The sequence below is a fragment of the Polypterus senegalus genome, chromosome 4 (genome assembly GCF_016835505.1).
Source record: "Polypterus senegalus isolate Bchr_013 chromosome 4, ASM1683550v1, whole genome shotgun sequence".
Lineage (NCBI taxonomy): Eukaryota > Metazoa > Chordata > Cladistia > Polypteriformes > Polypteridae > Polypterus > Polypterus senegalus.
Genome location: NC_053157.1, coordinates 13,829,904 through 13,849,521, shown reverse-complemented (window position 1 = coordinate 13,849,521; position 19,618 = coordinate 13,829,904). Strand labels below are relative to the sequence as shown.

Here is a 19,618-nt window from a genome sequence, read left to right as displayed (position 1 = left end):
TATGGTCTAGCTGTCATGGTAATTTTAAAGCTGCAATCTTTTCACCATTGTGTGCTACCATTTGCAGCACTGTCTCTATTTTTGAAAACAATATACTTAACTATTGTTACCAGAAGCTTGCAAAAATCCCCCTCCCCAAACCAATTCACCTACCAGTTACAATGTTTGTTTATACAGCAGATAAAAAATAAAAATAAAAGAGGCGCCCAGAGCTACAATACTCTGATTTTGCCGAGTCTGTTTACTCTCTAGTTATTTTAAGAAGTCCTGGAATGGTTTCCAAGCTATTTCAGGATTCTGTGACAGCTCCAAGATGGATCATTTCCAGAAGAATCCAAATGCTTCCTTACCTGCACACATTGATTATTGCTATCTGCAATGAGGATCTTGCCAACGGTGGAAGCGGCCACGCCTTGGAGGTTGGTAAACTCGCCTTTGTTTCTTCCCTTGGTACCTGTCAAAGTGAAGATGGATTACATTAGACAGCCTTACTGGATTTTGAACCATTCATATCTGCAGCACATGCCTGGTGCCTAATCGTGGAAATCTAAATACATTAAGCAAGGACACGCACATGCTTATGGGGTCTTTAGTCTTAACATCGGCATGGGGGAAAGTGTAAACACTGGATGGGGCTGTGGAGAGAAGAATTCATGAAGCAGGACTTGTTCCTGCCTTTGTGCCCTTTGCTAGCTGGGATTGGCTCCAGCACCCAACACAACCCGAGTCTAGATTAAGCGGGTCAGAAAATGACAGGAATTTTTTTTGTTTTCAAATCTACAACGCCTTAATAAAGTATTCAGACCTCTTCACTTCATTCACATTTTGTTATCTTTTGCTAAAATCATTTCAATTCATTTTTTCCCCGTAGCAGCAACCCAGAATGACAAAGAGAAAAAAAAAACTTTAGGAATTTTTGCAAATGAATCAAAAAATAAAAAACTAAAATATTCCACTGACACAAGTACATTTTAAAACTGAACATGTAGCAGTGTGGACATTGCATAAATCTTTGCCATCCAATCTATTGGTAAAATTCAGATGGAACGTGAAAGTGAACAGAGCCTTTGTATTACAAGTGTGAAACTGGTGCTGGATGATGATGAAAATAGACTGGAGAACACTGGTGTGAGTTAAACTGTGCACTGAAGTAGCAAATGTGTTTGCATAATACGTATACAGTAGCCACCTTAATAAAGGATAAGTGTCTGTATGTCCATCCAGTTGCTATATGTCTCTGTCATTCTAACATATAGTGCATCAAAAACATTAACCCCGCTTTTAAATGTCTCACACCAAATGACATATAACATGGACATGTGCATTGCATTTGTCGCTCCAACAGATGGTGTATTATAAACATTTTTAGTAATAAAATGCATTGCATTTGTCATTCCAACAGATGACGCATCACAAACATTAACACTGTTTTTATAAATGCCATTCTAAATGGATTATAAACTGGGGATATGCTATGCAATTGTTATTCCAACAGATGGCACATTAAGTAATATTTAGTTATAAAATGCAATGCATTTTGCATTCCAACAGATGGCACATTAACTACATACATACTAAGTTATAAAATGTAAAGCATTTGTCATTCCAACAGATGATGCATCACAAATGTTAACACTGCTTTTATGAATCCCATACAAACAGCATATAACCTGGAGATATGCATTGCATTTGTCATTCCAACAGGTGGCACACTACATAATACTTAGTTATAAAATATGACGCATTTGTCATTCCAACAGATGGCGCATCACAAACATTTTAGCACTAAAATGCATTGCATTTCTCATTCCAACAGATGGCGCATCACAAACATTAACACTGCTTTTATTAATCTCATACCAAATGGCATATAACAGGGACGTATGCAATGCATTTGTAATTCCAACAACTGGCACATCAAAAACATTCATTTATTTTATTACTATAAATGTTTGCGTTTTGCTATTCATTGGAATGACAAATGTTACGCATTTTATTACTAGATGCATTACAAACTGCTTTCTAGCAGATGGTGCACCCCAAACAGGATTATTAAGGCCTACTTTGATTACTTAGATTCCAACTTGTCTTTGCCGGGTAACACAGCCAGTATGTATACATATAGACATACACAGGTACATATTTTAATGTGTTGTAGTTTCGATTTTTTATTTTACAGCTAGGGCACAGGCAGCACTTACCGACTCTGAAGATGAGGTCGTCTTCAATGGGGTTCTCTTTCCTTTTCCCTGTGCTGTACATGCTGGCTGGCCTTTTCACTGCCTTCTGCTTCACGTGGCCACTCCCAGGGGACTTGACTCTCTTCTTCACCCCGTCAGTGGTGGGTGATACATCAGCTGACTTGATAACCTTCAGTTTGAACGGACTGCCCTTAATGTGCTGCTCATACAGTCTTAAAGACAAAGTGAAATCGCCCTCCTTTTGTATTGTATAGAGAAACTCGTAAGTGCCGTTCTTGTTGTCCAAGATTTCCCCATCTGCTACACTGCCATCAGGAGTAAAGATCTCTGCTGTAAGGCTAGCATTCCCCGTCTTGCACAATTCCCCATCTTTATCTTTGGTGGTGATGGTAACAGACGTCGGGTGGCCCACCACGCATTGTCTCAGGCCCTCCCCAGTGGCCACTGTCTCATAGGCGACAGCATTGGTCGTGATGATAGTACCCAGATTGTGAATAGACTTCTTAAGGCCCTCTGTTTCGATCAGAAAATCCAGCTGGTCGTTCTCCTCAGGTTGTAGCGGGTATTCCTGAACAGCCAGCTCATTGAGACGTTCGCTCATCTGCTTCTTGACGAGCAAAACCTCTGTCTCCGATCCGTGACTCAAGGCCTGCTCTGTGAAGTTACAGCTGCTCTTGATGCTTTCCTGACCTTGCAGCAAGGTGTCCAACTGGGCTTGGAGAACCTGGAAAACAGTCAGGAAACAGACTGACTAACATCACATCGAGATTAATAAGAACACACCACAGTATGACTGCCAGCGGGGTCTACTGCCCAAAGTCAAGGAATTTAAAAGCTGATTGATACTTAAGTGTTGAGCATACATGGTAGTTACACCACAGCCCAGAGGCGCCCAACTCCGATCCTGGAGGGTCGCAGTGGCTGCAGGTTTTCATTCTAACCCTTTTCCTTTTTCACTGCTCATTAACTTCTTTGATTCTTTTCTTCATTTAATGGCAGCCAAACAGAAATGAGATGTGAAACGAGACAACAGATGAGCAGCTAAGTCAGGGCTCCAAACTCCAACCAATTTCTTAATTAGAATCCCATTCTTATTGTTAATTAAACCAGTTATTTAATTTCATGGCTTGTTGCTGCTCTCATTCTGCCACAACAGACATTTCCAAAACTGTTGATTTTCTTTTTTTTCCCCTAAGAACACCGTCAAGATGTTTTGGTCACCTGAGCAGATCAGCCTTACTGAGACCATCACCTCACTTTATTGTCAGATACTGTGTGATGGGCACAGGTGAGCTGATCGTGTGGCAGCTCATTTTGTGTTTCATTATTGTTTGGCTGCTAATTAAGGAAAAAAGAAGCAATTTAGGGGCCCCCATGTCAAATCCATTAAAATGATTCGTCATGTGGTGGGTGTAGCAACGTGCTATCAGTGGGCACACTTGTTTGGTTTAAAAAAAAAAACACTTGAATCACTTTGCACCAACCCCTTGCTGATTGATTGTGTGTGCCCTCATTTGCCCGGCTCATCCTTGGATATGTTAAAAGAGGCTCTTGGAAGCAATCATGGAGCCAAGCCAGACCATCACACGGTGGCCCATTCATGGTGCGAAAAATCGGTTTGGAAGCTGACAAATGTATGGAAGTGTGGAAAAATGAGAGGATCAAATACGTTCACCTATGGAAGAAAATGTGCAGCAAGAGGAGTGGTGATCCCGGAAGGCAAAAAAATGGCCACCTTTTAATTCTTGGGTGCTAGAAAACACTGCCAGTGTTCAGGCATGTGCCGGCAGCATGGTGTGGCACAGAAGTATCAACTGCCTTCACCGGTGGTAGGCTACACATGTAGCTGTGGCATTGGCTCAATGCAGAAGCATCAAAATGAAAGGCTGCTAGATCGATGCCTGCATCTAATCTACTGTGTAACATTTAGTGCGTTTCTCAACCTGTCTTTGAATCAAATGTAAAAACAAAGTATTTGTAATACTTGTAAATATTTGTAAGTGCTTCATAATACAAATGTGAAATCCAAGATAACAGATGCTTGTTTGTTGCTTTATTCTTCCAAACCAGTGGTGTTTGTGGCATAAGCCACATAAACCTGTAGAGAGCTGCTGTCAGAATGGGATGAGCCATCCAGAGAAGTCGTGCAGAAGACATGTGTTAGGGTGAATAAGAGACAATCAAGAGATGATCAAGCATTTAAAGAGCAGAATTTACAAGAACCGCTCCTCTGCTTAAATCCATTGGCCACTGGCAACCTCAGTAACCACCCTGGGCTTGGATCAGCAAAGGGAGAGCATATGGTGTTGGATCAAACCACAAGTGAGCAATGCGAGGTGGCAGCATAGAATGAAATGTGCTGGAAGGGGACAGGTCAGAAAATACGACCACCGGAGTGTAAAGGATGGCAAACATAGGCTGGCAACCCAATAAGGATGGTTCAAGCTTCCTTAACCGGCCAGGAAGCCAAAATAATGCTGGGGCAGAAAGAAAAGCAGGACATTCATTACCTCAACCAAGAGAATGACAGAGTGGAGATGCTGACATCCCGGAAAGGCTCAGTCCAGGTCCCTTGCCCAGTCAGGAGGCCATTATGCCTCCATGAGAAAAGAAGATCCCACAACTTGGAGTTCAGCTTGTGTCTATTTGGAACTTCTGCTTTTTGTCTACCATTCTTATCCTTCCTTCCATTCTGGGGATGATTTTCATTTTGCTGTCGCATTCAGCGAGGTGGGCTACAGTCCTATGGACCTTAAGGTTCTTAAGAACGCTTGCAACTGTTGTCACAGGAACATCAAGCTGCTTGGAGATGATGGTCTCCTAGCCTTTGTCTTTAACATGCTGGTCTATCATTTTCTTTCTGACCTTCTCAGACGACTCTCTCCTTTGCTTTCTCTGGTCCACGTTTAGCGTGGGATGCACGATGACACCAAACAGCAGAGGGACGACTTGTCTTCATTGAAGTCGGCTGAATGACTGACTGCACGACTGGAGACGTGTGTGATACAAATTCAAGAAAACAGCTAGTGTGAAAAATGACTTGAATCTGATTATACAGAATTTTGTCCTAGGAGTACCAACAAATGTGTCCAGGCCATTTTAGAATTTCTTTGCAGAATAAGCAACACTTGATCTCTTGTCTCTTGATGTCTTGTGACATGTCCCCAGTGTTCCAGCATGGCTCTGACAATTGCTTTTCATTTCCTCACTTTTCAGGAGGCAGTTTGTCAATGAGCTCTAAGGGGTCCAACACATTTGTCCAGATATTATGGCTAATATCTGATAGGAACTGAGGAACCAACAATCGGAGGCACTCGCAGAAGGAAAAGCAGATCTCACTCTGTAGGTAACAGAAGTGTGACCGAGATATGGTATGGGTGTGGGCAAGAAGGGGAGCTACTCCCATATGACAGAAAAAAATAACGTCCTGTTTAGTACGATTAAAGAAAGGCAGGCATTTCAAGCAGGGGAATCGAGTACATGTTTTCCCATAGGTGTTACCATTTAATACAGAAGTGTATCAAACAATGCCATTCATCTTAACAACATTTCTAGAGCACATTTTCATACAAATGATGTAGCTCAAAGTGCTTTTACAAGATGAAGAAAGAAAAATGACAAAATATAAAAATAAGATTAGGCAATAGTATGTAAGAAAGAATAAAGTAAAGTCCAATGGCCAGGGAGGATAGAAAAAAACAACTAAAAAAACTGGAGAAAAAAAAAAGAAAATCTGCAGGGGGCTCTGAGGCCACGAGACCACCCAGCCCTCCACTGGGCATTAACATCTTCAAGAAAACTGTAAACCTTTCAGTTTTAGGCACATCAGGTGAAGGTATTCTTACCAAAATAAATCACATTTCACCATGCAAAATAAAAAAGTCCCTTTGATTTCTATTATTACCATCTCCTTTATATTTGAATAAAGTGACAATTTCTAGGGGTTATAAGATTCCAATGCTGCATTGACATGTCCTGGGAATTTTCTAAACTACCCTTTGTGATGTCTCACCTTCCCAATTTGTTGTGTTCATGTGAATTTTCTGTTTTGTGGGAAACGTGAGGTCACTTTTAATCTGCTACTTGGTCCTCACAAAATAGTTTTCTTTTTTTTTTAATTGAAAGCATAAGGTGTGTATCACACTACTCCAAATACCGTTACGGGGTCTTTTGCCGGTGCAGGGAGACAGAAGAACTAGCAGCAGTTGGTATTCAGCCCACAGTACATACAGTAGTTGACAGGTGCAGTGCTAAAAGATTTCCAACGTTAAGACACTTAATGTTAGCGCATCTGTCACACATGGGCGTCGGAGGACTCCTCTAAGAGCCAGGGCAAGGTATGCAATACCCGCCGAGATGGCGTGTCGGGGTGTCCACCACTGAATTTGTCCTGTTGGTCGTCTTCCCTCACAGATCTGAGAAGCCGCCCAGTAAGGGCACTTAACCCCGCCCCTTCCAGAAGATGAGCATGTGACTCTCAAAAATCCTTTAAGAAGGTGGAATCCCTGATCTGGAAAAGTGCATTGGTGTGGTTTTTCGTTGTTTTTCCATCTTTGCTTCTTTCATTTCGCAATGATTAAAAGGAACGACCCGGTTGGCATCCCAACATTTCGACTGTCCTTCCACCGCCCGACCACATCATCCATCCATCCATTATCCAACCCGTTATATCCTGACTACAGGGTCACGGGGGGGTCTGCTGGAGCCAATCCCAGCCAACAGAGGGCGCAAGGCAGGAAACAAACACCGGGCAGGGCGCCAGCCCACCCCAGGGCGCATACACACACACACTTCTAACACCAAGCACACACTTGGGCAATGCACCTAACCTGTATGTCTTTGAAAAAACATGCTAACTCCATGCAGGGAGGACCTGGGAAGCGAACCCGGGTCTCCTAACTGCGAGGCAGCAGTGTTACCACTGTGCCACCGTGCCGCCCAGACCACATCATCATTCCGGTAAATATTAGGTCTTATGTAATGTCTTGGTGGAGTCCTCTTCTTTAGTGGACTAGCCACGTTAGCAGTCAGTTGACGGGCAGTTTTCATTCAGTGCACGAGTGGCTACATACTCCCCTTATGCTGCTAAAAGCCAACAAGCAGATGACTTTGTGACAGTCGAGAGTAACAAAACGGGAAACGTGGAAAGCAGTTGCAGTGCTGGGATGGTTAGAAGTTTTACCTTACTTGTTTGTGGAGTTCATTTTTTGTTGTTGCGTAAGAGGATGTGTGAAATGTAGGTAAGATAATTTATGTGTAGGAACGAGGTGAGGAGAAGGGGCTGAAACCCCCACTCTATCAGAATGGTATGAGCCCATTGCCTTAGGCGAGTAGGTATGTAATGTTTAAAAGGCCCCCGTGCCATTAGTTCAAAAGGTCAATGAGGAGGATAGGTGGCGCTGTTATGCATATTATTAAGTTTTTATTTCTTCCCCCCCCCTTATGTTGTTGGCTGTCTTAAAGTTATTTTTTTCAATCTTTTAAGACAGGGTGTCTCCTAGATTATGGGAGAGCTTCAGCACAGGGGCGAGAGATACGTATTGGCTGCTACACAGCCCTTGGACCAATTGTTCAACCTTTTTCTTTCTGCCACTTTTGTGTTGGCAGCTTTGGACTGTGTACATTTTATGAGCCCTTGCGTGGAACTATTCTGCATGAATGTTTTCAGTAATTTAACAGACTAGGGGGCTCTGCCCCCTGCTCGCCAACCCATGTGCGGGCGCTATGTGCTAACCACTTCACCGCTCTGCCACTCGCGTGTGGGGAAGTGGATGTACAATTTAAACAGATTTTTATTTTCATGGGAATGGTTAAATATGCATAATAGAACTAACTATTTTAAATTACAGCGAGTAATTAATCAAAGTAAAATATACCGAAACATAATAAATTGAAAGAAAATTATCTTTCATGTTGCGTTAGAGGTAGTTTTACATTTTGTTCTGTTTGGTTTTGAAATTAAAACGCAAATACTTTTTAAACTTACACTTTTACTGTAACACTTCAGTAGAAACAATATTTGGAATTAACTTTTCGTCGATATCGCCTTGAATATTGATTCCGTGTTTGGACTTACATCGTGAACAACGCAACATATAACTGCCCGTGAGTGATTATCATTTCTTTCTCTCTAATAAATAAACTGACTTTTTTGAATGTTTGTCCCTGTGGTTTGGTAATTGTCATAGCAAAAGCTATTCTAGTGGGAACAAATCTTTTATTTCTCACAGATACACCTCTTCATTGGGAAGAAACACTACTTTTCCCTTAAAGCCGAACAATATCTACATACTTCTGCTATATCACCTATGTCCATATATTTGATCTTTTTTTGCTGTTCCGTCATTTCACCGAGTAATACATTCCAACTGTTACCGCTAATGCGATCTTTACTATCAGTTTTCCGAGACTTTTGAATTTGATCAATTTTATAACCTCTAACCTGCTCTGCATGTGTATCGTGCCAACGTTTTTGATCCTCTTTACGACAGTCTACTTTGTCTTCTACTCTTTGGCTTTTATTTCCGACCCACACTTGGACCTGCTAGGTTTTCAATTCCACTTGGTCCGGGCTGATTATTACTTTCCTTATTTTCTGATTTTTGCACTTAGATTATTATTGTTCTTTTTTGAATTCTTTTCTCTCCAACACTTTTGGGCCTCTCTTCGATGCGCTGCCCTTTCTTCTTCACTTAGTTGTTGACGTTTCATCTAGAACGTATAAAATTATTGTCCAGAAAAGGACTACATCGAAGGAAACAAATAGATTGTATATCTTGTATTAAAATGAGGAAAACGTAAAGATTTATAAGAGCTGAGAGCACAGGAACTGTGTCTGACGAAAGCATTCACACGAATGAGAGGTGAGTAGACCATGGGCGTGGTTGTAAATGGTTGAGAGGAGGGCAGGACTTGAAAAAATCTTTTGGCAAAAAGTCTCGTCTTGCGGGACTTGAAATTATCTCTCTGAAAAAGTCTTGTCTCAGGATTTCCTTTTATAATCAAAAGATTTGTCCAGTTTGTTAGATATGACTATTTTGTTTTGCTTGACTGTTGCTTATTATTTTTATGGATTGTTCACCTCTTCGTGACACTTTTTTTTTCCTTTTGTGGATTTCTGTTTTTTATCTCACCAACAAATACTGAAATAGGATTTTTCCTGCAATAAACGTTGATGACTTTGAATTCAAAATACTTTGTGCTTTATTTGCGTTTTGGACACCTTGAGCACTGTCCGACTATGAACTACTAGCGCGCACTGACTTAATACGTTGTATCATGACACAAATACATTTGCTTTATTTGGCCGACGCCTTTGTCCAAGGCGACTTAACAACATTTATGATCGGTTCCATTTCTTTTGGTTTTCCAATTGGAGCACAGGCAGGTCAAGTGACTTATTCAGGGTCATACATGGTGTCAGTAGTGGGATCTGAACCCACAACGTCAGGGTTTGAGGTCCAAAGGCTTAAGCACTACACTACACTGCCCAATATGAGTTCTTAAAAGCCGAGCTGTTTATTTAATACAGCAAAGCCTGCAAATATTAAGTTGACTGATGTTAGAGCAAGGTAGCTATTACATAAAAAAAGAACAAAAAGTCACAGTGACCTACGTATTTATAGTCAAACTGATTACTTAAGAGGAGCTCAGACAGTCTTACTGAAGGAATGCATTATAACACACAGACTTTGTTTAACACAAACATGAACAATAGCTGTGTTATAAGGGGGTAGCACTGCTGCCTCAAAGTCCTAAATATGACCTGCCATTGCTACATCCCAAACACTAAGCTGCCTTGAAATGTGTGTTCATTTTTACAAGTTGTGACCAAAATGTATGCAGATACCCTTCAATGAAATTTTGCAATGTGAACTTTAATCATGTCTGAATTGTTGGATTTGTAATTTTTAAACTGTGGAGCAGAGGAGTCAATCAAGGAAAAATGGCCCAAACATCACGGAGGGCACTGTACTCTCTCTGTATCTGGACTGTGTGCTGAAACTGATAAACGTCAGGCCTCGTGTTTGCCCAACAGACTTGCCATTTACTTGGGAGCTGCAAAGCTGTAGCCATATTCTTTTGTTAGCGTCATTTCAGCCACACTTCATCAGTACGGACTTCAGCATAGCCACACTGCATGCTACATTTAGGCCAACTTGAAAGAGCCCAAGCTCCTCTGCCAAGAACAGCCAGAAAACATCACCATCTTGTTATGTCAACTTGGTAGAAACCTGTTCAAAATGACACATGGCTGTTATGGCAGTAGTGGGCTATTCCATTAGGCACTGATGTACAGGCTGCGTAAAGGTCAGGACTCAAGAATTGACTGTGCTTTTTTTATTCTGAATTATTCTGACCATTTCTAAGAGTACTGTGTTGAGTTTGATTTGATTAACCTCGTTATTAATGGAACTTCTCAGCCCCCATAGTTGATCTTGGCTTCCCTCCCGTTACGTAACAGAAGTAAATGGAGTTGAACAGCACATGTGCATCCTGAGTATGTTTCTGATTTCATGACAGTACAATTGCTATTTTTTTTTTTAAATATCACTGAAGGTGTAGGTGTTATAAGATTCCACATCCAAGGATTATGGAAAATAACCAGAAGATGCTTACGTGACCTCTGAAACGTTTAAGAGAGAGCAAGCAGGTTAGTACCAAAAGAGGCTAAATGATCGGGCAAACAAAATATGAGAGAAACAGGAGGAGCAAAGTCGAAGGCCAAAACCAAACCTGACACTACGGCCGACTTGCCTGAAAGCCAGTGAACACTTACAATTGTTTTTATGTAGAAGTTTATCCAGCCTCCAACTTGGAGGGAGAACATGGGGGTTGGTGGCAGGATTGGCACTCCGGCCACTGTTAACAACCTCACACTGTTCTAGTGTGGTGCGGCAATGCGCTGTATCAGTGGAGGCTCCCAACTACTCTCTCTCTAGGCCCATAAACTCACATCCTGAAACACTGACAGATTTCTCTACGACGTGATCATATTGTGTTTATGTTCAGCGATTCCTAAAATTTCTAAATCATTTGAAAAGTTGAAGTCAACATTTTCACCTCATCGCAACAACGCAAGTATGAAAGGTTAAAAGACCACCCAACACTGAAGAAGATTGCGTCTAATATTAGACACGGCTATTGGCTAAATAATTGTTTTTAAAAACAATTTGGTTGACCTAAGTAAAATTGTACTCAAGTTATCGTGTTTACATACAGACAGACAGACAGACAGACTCAATTCCAAAAATGGTATTTTCAGATTCAGGGAGGTCTAAAACATCGAGATTCATCAAAATCTCAACATTGAATTTTTGGAGGATTCCAATACTTCATACTTTGTATCTGAGAAAGTCAGGGGGGTCTAAAACACTGAGATTCATCAAAATCTCGACATTGAATTTTGAGGATTCCAATACTTCCCCTATACTTCGTATACGAGAAAGTCAGGGAGGTCTAAAATTGACTAATTGACTAACATTGAATCTTTGGACGATTACTTTCAATGTAAGTATGAAAAGTAATAAGGCAACCCAACACTGAAAAGGATCACATCTAAGATTAGGCCTGGCTATTGGCTAAATAATTGTTTTTAAAAACCACTAGCTTTACCTTCTGTTTGAGACCAAATGTCACTTCCAGTTCCATCAGTAACACACTCTTGCGCACATTCAAAGTTTTTTGCAGTTCGTCAAATGTTGAATGAATGTCTTCTTCAATTGTGGACTTCTGGTTTGCGAGCTGCTGTAGAATTTCTGACAGAAACTGAAGTGCCGAGTCGATTTCAGGCAGCCTGTGTATAAAAACAAAAACAGAAGCAAAATGTATTAAGTATCCTTGACAGACCACCAAACATAAAATCATAAAATATAAAAAGACATGGCAAAGATTTGGTTGCAAAACTTAAGTTGGATTTCTTGGAGAAAAACTACATAGCGAATCATGGATTATTCCACAATTTCAAAACCCAGCCGCACATGCCCCAGGCTGAAACCTCAACTAACCCAGTCATTCTGACAACTGAGTTTAATTTACAGTGTAAATATGTTTTTGGACTTCTCTAGCGCCTTCAACACCATCCAACCTCTGCTCCTTAGAGACAAGCTGACTGAGATGGGAGAGGACTCACACCTGGTGGCATGGATCGTGGACTATCTTACAGACAGACCTCAATATGTGCGTCTTGGGAACTGCAGGTCTGACATTGTGTTCAGCAATACAGGGCGCCGAGGGACTGTACTTTCTCCGGTCCGGTTCAATCTATATACATCAGACTTCCAATATGACTCTGAGTCCTGCCACGTGCAAAAGTTCGCTGATGACACTGCTATTGTGGGCTGCATCAGGAGTGGGCAGGAGGAGGAGTATAGGAACCTAATCAAAGACTTTGTTAAATGGTGCGACTCAAACCACTTACACCTGAACACCAGCAAGACCAAGGAGCTGGTGGTGGATTTTAGGAGGACCAGGACCCTCATGGACCTCGTGATCATCAGAGGTGACTGTGCAGAGGGTGCAGACCTATGAATATCTGGGAGTGCAGCTGGATGACAAATTGGGCTGGACTGCCAATACTGATGCTCTATGTAAGAAAGGTCAGAGCAGACTATACTTTCTGAGAAGGTTGGCATCCTTCAACATCTGCAGTAAGATGCTGCAGATGTTCTACCAGACGGTTGTGGGTGGCGAGTGCCCTTTTCCACACGGTGGTGTGCTGGGGTGGCAGAATAAAGATGAAAGACGCCTCACGCCTGGACAAACTTGTTAAGAAGGCAGGCTCTACTGTAGGTGTAAAGTTGGACAGTTTAACATCTGTGGCAGAGTGACGGACATTAAGCAAACTCCTGTCAATCATGAATAATCCACTGCATCCACTGAACAGTGTCATCTCCAGACAGAGGAGTAGCTTCAGTGACAGACTTTTGTCACTGTCCTGCTCCACTGACAGACTGAGGAGATCGTTCCTCCCCCACACTATGCGACTCTTCAATTCCACCCGGGGGAGTAAATGCTAACATTACTCAAAGTTATTGTCTGCTTTTTTATTTTTTCATTTTTATTACTATTTAATTTAATATTGTTTCTTTGTATCAGTATACTGCTGCTGGATTATGTGAATTTCCCCTTGGGATTAATAAAGTATCTATCTATCTATATACGAGAAAGTAATGTGTAAGGATACAAAATAATTAACTATAAACACAAACCCTGAAAAAAATGATAAGCAGTAGAATTTCACAAGGAGGGATGCATTACTAGAAAGAGCTACAGTATGTCTGCATACCGGCTACTAAGTCAAATGTGTGAGAGTGTGGTTGTCGGACTCCATCAAGGCCATGTCTTGTCTCTGCTCCCGTTTGCGGTTTTCATTCACAGGACAGTCGAGGATGTGTGGCTGTCTACTTGGGGAGGCTGGAGGTGGCATTGCTGCTTCATGCCAGGGATCTTTCACTCATGGCTGGGAGGCTGCGGTGTCTGCTGGCTTTCACATTGACCAATTTCTTATTTAGAACCCATTTAATTGCTGCTAAGCCAATATTTTTAATAAGTTATTTCTCCACAAACATTGTATATATGCATTTGTCGCACATTCCCAGATGGTGCGCACTCTGGAGCAGGTTTTCTTCAAGGAAGTATATTTGGCAGTCATTCATCGTCCCTTCAAATCTGACCAATCACCCTGTCCCTGACACTGAGAAGCAAACCTCCAATAGTGGACTTCACCAGAAATACTGTTTGAAGTTCTGTGAAGAGAGCTCAATTTTGGTCTCCTCAGATCAGAGAATCTTTGTTTCTCATGCTCTTTGTGTCCTTTAAACTGTTGCATGCCTTTTACTTAAAAGTGTCTTCTGTCTAGCTGGTCTACCATAAACACCTGCTTGATGATGTGATGCTGAGGTGGTTGTCCTTCTGGCAGGTTCTCAGCAGAGGAAGCTCTGTTAAAGTAACGCAAGGATTTTGGTCACTTCCCTGACCAAGGCCCTTCCTGCTCTGTTTCTCACCTGACAACCAACTGTATGAAGAGTGCCGATTGTTCCAGACTTCTCCCATTTTACAATGATTGAGGCCATTGTGCTCTTGGAAACACTCAAAGCTTTAGAAATGGTTTGATCCCCTTACTCTGATATATATATATATATATACATACCTCGTCAAAATTTGATCATGGAGGTCTACAAAGAGTCCCTTGGACTTTACAGCTTGTTTTGTGTTCTAACATGTCGTGTGAATTGTAGGACCTTCTATACACAGGTGTAGCAGCACTCTTTAAAATATTCTACATTTCCCAGTGACCTGGCCATATAACGCTATTGGGCAGATTCAGAGCGCGCAGGGGCTGCTAGGAAGAAGACTGAGCAGGCAGGCTCTTTAAAAAGTATCTTAAATGACGCCGGGGGAATCGAGATTGCCTGTGTGTTTGTTACTACTCGACACACGCACACACAATTGGATTACGACTTGACCACCTTCGATTACAGTTTCTATCTATGTGCTGTCCTGCACCTGCTTGTTTATGCGAGTTTGTCTTGATTGGCTACGTCTTCATCTGGGAAGCGCTCCCAATTACACCACAACTGGAACCTGGCAGGACAAAACTTTATATTGCTTTCAGAAGGGCTGTTCACAAGGATTTCACTTTCATTGTCACTTGATTCTGCTTTATGGCACAATGTCGGACATTGTTGTTAGTGTTTATTGTTTTTTTGTGTAGTGTTGTAATTTATTTTCACCGCTGGAGTTCTTTTTTTTTTTTAATAACATTGTTTGCTCTTTTTATCATTTGATTAATATATTAATCATTATTTATCTTATCACACTTATCTGTGTCTCTGTGTATGAGTTCTGGATCAAGGCTGGGTGTGTTCCTGGGGTCCTCACAATAAAATAAACAAATCACCCACCCTCCTTGGATGATGTGAATCTTTGTGTGCCCATGACTGCTACAAAGGTAAACGTGTGCCTTTCTAAATGACATTCAATGAATTCAATGTGCCACAGGTGGACACCAATCAAGTTCTTAACACATCTCAAGGAGAATTAAAGCAAACGGGACCACCTGGGCACAATTTTGAGTGCTGCAGCAAAAGGTCTGAATACTTCTAGGAATAAGAGATTTCAATTTTTGATAAATTTGCAAACCTTTCTGAAAACATTTTTTCACGCTATCATTATGGCTTATTGAGTGTAGACGCGTGGGCAAGAATGATAAAATGTACCCATTTAAAATTAAATCTATAATACAATAAAGTGTGTAGAAAGTGAAAGGGTCTCAATACTTTCTGAAGATGCTACATGTTGTTTTTTCTCAATGTCAAAACTGCATTGAAACCCATGAAGATTAAAACATCAAAATCAAGTTGCAACTTTTGACAGAAGTGCGGTCAGGTGGTAGAGAACCCTCTCAAATGATCCCTTACCGTGATTTCTAAATAAATGAATTGTAAAGGCTTTGAGGCTTCAGTGGAGCTGGGAAGGTTTCAATGAATGATAAAACAAAACTTTTTAGACAGGTATTCACTTTACAATTCAACATGCTTGTCATGTGCAGCAGACATGAAAGAGCCATGAACAATATTCACATACATGCCACCCACCTTCACATGCAGTAAATCCTTCAAACTCACAAAGATATTAGTTACCTTTTCTTGACTGCATCCAGTTGTTCCTGCAGGGCTGCCTTGTGCTGTTCAACAACATCTTTCAGCGGGACAGTGGGATGCTCGGCATGCTCACCAGCTGTACACTCTTGGCACATGGCCGTCTCGCACGATGGGCAGTAAAAGTCCATCACCTGATTGAAATATTCCAGATATGTTAGTCAGCAAAAGATGCACTGTAAGAATGTGAAGCAACAAACAAATACACAATCTTTGGATATCAGCAAGGTATAACAGATGCCAGCTTTGGAAAATTCTAGTACTGTGGGCATTGCACATTATATAACAAAGCTGACTTGTGATTCTTTTATTACCACCTGTGACCACTAGGGGATGCAACAGAGAACCAAACCCCAGACACAACCTCATGGGCACAAGTCCAGAATTCAAATAAAAGGTTTAATAAAATAAATACCTTGAAACAGCCCTATGCTAGCTTGGATAGGCTTCAGCAGACCCCCGCAGCCCTGTTCAGGACTAAACAGGCTAGAAAATGACTGACTGCTCTTCAAACAGGCTTCTTGTCAAACACCATCACAATTTTCTTTCTCGCTTTCTTCTCCTGCACTCCTCCAATGGTGAGCTTTGTCCTCTTCCACCTGACTCCAAGTCATCTGGGTGGGGCAGAGTGGCTCCTTTTATATATGACCCGGGAGTACATCTGGTGCCAGGACATGTGTCCGTAGGAAGTGACTCACAAAGTAGGGATCATGAATCACGCACCTCTTCCAGAGTAGCACCAACAGAACCCAACAAGGCTACCCCATGGGACTACAGTCCCCTTTGAGTATCCATGAGTATCATAGTGCAGGGATGCAGCCATCTAGCATGTCGGGGGAGTAAACAGTCCAAGTAGGATATCTCCCCCAACCATTATACTGGCTTCACTTTGTTATATAATGTGTAATGCCCACAGTACTAGAATTTTCCAAAGCTGGCATCTCTATATCTCTATATACAGTATGTATGTCTCTCTCTCTATATGTATATATATGTCTATGTCTCTCTCTCTCTATGTATATATATGTGTATGTCTCTCTCTCTCTCTCTATGTATATATATGTGTATCTCTCTCTCTCTCTATGTATATATATGTGTATCTCTCTCTCTCTCTGTATATATATGTATCTCTCCTCTCTCTCTCTCTCTTCTGTGTGTGTATATATCTCTATATATACACAAAATCCAATGTCTGTCTGCTATTCACAAGAGAACTACTTTGAGGATTTAGATTGGGCTTTTTTCAATAATTTGCTTGAACATTCCGGGTCATTTTGTGACTTCTCTCATCACACAAAGTATCAAAGTTCGTGGCGGTACCGATTTATTTGCGCGAAAGAGATGCAGCAGGCCGAGGGGAGGGGTGCGGGGCCCTCCTTACTCACGCTTCAGCCTCCGAGCATACCTTACATTTGCACACATTGTGAGGGACAACCAGAATCATTGCCCAGTTAGGACACCTCCTTAATGGAAGGACAGGGGGAGATGGCTTATGAAAGGCACTATCTCGCCTGAGCTGGTATTTGGCAGCCTCCCTGGAGTGCAGTGGTGCCTCAGATTCCCACAGGGCTGTATGGGAATTGGTATTTGTCGGCTCAGCCCTGCTGGGTTTCGGGGTTGCCACCAAGGGGTGCTACAGAAACTGCTGAGCACTTTATTTAGGGCTCCCAACTTACCCTGAAGTACTCCCAGGTCACAATTATGAGATACCTGAAGTACTCCCAGGATTCTGAATATAAGGAGCCGCCTACGAAAGTCGGGAAGGAGACACTTGCCTGAGAAGGAGTGGAGGAGACTGATGGAGAGAAGCGACAAAGTGCTGCGATTTAATTTACTGTGCTTTATTATGTGCTTCAGTACTGTGCTAGGTGCTGGTGGAAAACCTGGGAAACGTTTCCCACCTGTAAATAAAATGTGTGTTGCTGGTCTTGTGCTTGGTATACGTAGTGTCGGGTATTGGGGAGCTGGCGCATCCCCTGGTGGTTGCAAGATATATATATTAAGGCTGGGAATTGACTAAAAAATGGACTAATTGCATAAATGCAAGTAATTAAACATGATTAATTGCATCTAACATTAAAACATGTAATTATAAAATGAATACATAAATCATGAAGTAAATACACACTGAATCACAAATTTAATGTAGAATCAATGCAAAGGAATTAAAAAAAATGAATGGCATAGTTTAGTACTACTAGCAAGTAAAACCTGAGTTGAAAAGATGACAATAAGAAAACAAGGCCAATGTATTAATTATAAAATTGGCATAGCATATGAGACACAGATGTGTCAAAGCAAAAATTGCTTTGTGTGACAGAGAGACGTGACAACGACAATAGGTGCACTTTGCATTACATGCGAGCGCACCTAAAAATCTCCACGGGGTTACGATTTATCAACTGAATAACAATAAATCATTTTTTAAAACAAATAAAATCCAAAATTATTGTACTGTATGATCCAAGTATTGGCTTCCAGACACTTCCCAACATTCAAAGGCAAACAGCTACAACACTTACGCTGCCTGCATGGTTGGGGCAGGATAGTGGCCTGCCTGTAGCAACAGCAGTGACAGTCTCCAAAATGGTGGACTCCTCGCTGCTGCTGTCTGGTGACCGCTGCAGCACATCCATTAGGTTGGTGATGAAGAAGTTGTTCTGCAAAGCGGAAACACCTTTCTCTGGAAGGATAGACGTCTGGCGGCACACCGGGCAGGATAAAGTTAAACTGTGGGCCGGAATGTAATTCTGTAAACACCTAAAAGAAACAAGACAAAGTGGCTTTAAGTTTCTAACCACAATTTTCTTCATTTTCTCTGTAGTAATGTATAATTAACTGAACAGTAATGGGTGCAAATATGAAGTCTGGGGTTTTCATTGTTAACAGGCGCACAAAATCAGCACATCGCCATGCACTGGGTTGTGCCAAAGAGTTCAGGGACTTTAAACACTGGCTTGAGTCTTACTTAACAGGATGAAAATTCTTTGTTAGTTGTGGTAATTATATTTCGAACACGCATGATATTCTATATGGTGTTCAAGAAGGATCTCTTCTGGGTCCACTGCTGTTTTCATTCCACCATGCTTCCATTAGGTCAGATTATCTCAAGGCATAACGTGAGCCACCAGACGACACACAGCTGTATTTATTAGTAGCACCTGATGACCTCGACTCTCTTGTCTCACTGACCCCAATGTCTTACTTGTGTTTCTCAGTGGATGAGTAGTAATTTTCTCAAAATAAATAAGCAGAAAACAGAAATTTCTAAATGAATGCAATAAGGGTATTAGAAATAAGCTTGATCCATTAGGCTTAAACGTCAAGACAGAGGTAAATAATTTATGGATAATCATTGACTCTGACCTGAATATTAAATCACATATTAATCAGATTACTAGGACAGCATTTTTTTTTACTTAAGAAATTAGATTCCTTATCCTCACATTTTTGTTTTTAGTTGACTAGATTACTGTAACACACTCCACTCAGGACCACCCAAGAAAGACATCAATCGATTGCAAGGAGTGCAGAATGAAGCTGCAAGAATCTTTACTAGGAAAAGAAAATTAGAGCACATCACACCAGTCTTCGCGTTGTTATATTGGTTATCTGTGCCATTTAAAATTCACTTTAAAATACTGCTTATGGTTTACAAAGCCTTAAATCATCTCATTCGATCCTAGATTTCAGAATGCCCGTCACCTTACACTCCAAATCGTAACCTTAGATCTTCAAATGAGGGTCTGCTTAGAA

At 41.3% G+C, this 19,618-nt stretch overlaps 1 protein-coding gene across 7 annotated transcripts in view; it reads right to left on the bottom strand.

The window, feature by feature from the left end:
* trim2a (tripartite motif containing 2a) overlaps window positions 1-19,618 on the bottom strand; it is a 175,935-nt gene that overhangs the window by 28,245 nt on the left and 128,072 nt on the right. For all 7 annotated transcript variants that reach the window (XM_039750271.1, XM_039750273.1, XM_039750272.1 and 4 more), the window contains exons 3-7: window positions 18,385-18,622; window positions 15,845-15,996; window positions 11,817-11,997; window positions 2,202-2,925; window positions 351-454 (exon numbers count right to left, since the gene is read on the bottom strand). In XM_039750271.1, coding sequence (XP_039606205.1) covers window positions 351-454; window positions 2,202-2,925; window positions 11,817-11,997; window positions 15,845-15,996; window positions 18,385-18,622 — 1,399 coding nt within the window. The remainder of the gene's footprint in view (window positions 1-350; window positions 455-2,201; window positions 2,926-11,816; window positions 11,998-15,844; window positions 15,997-18,384; window positions 18,623-19,618) is intronic.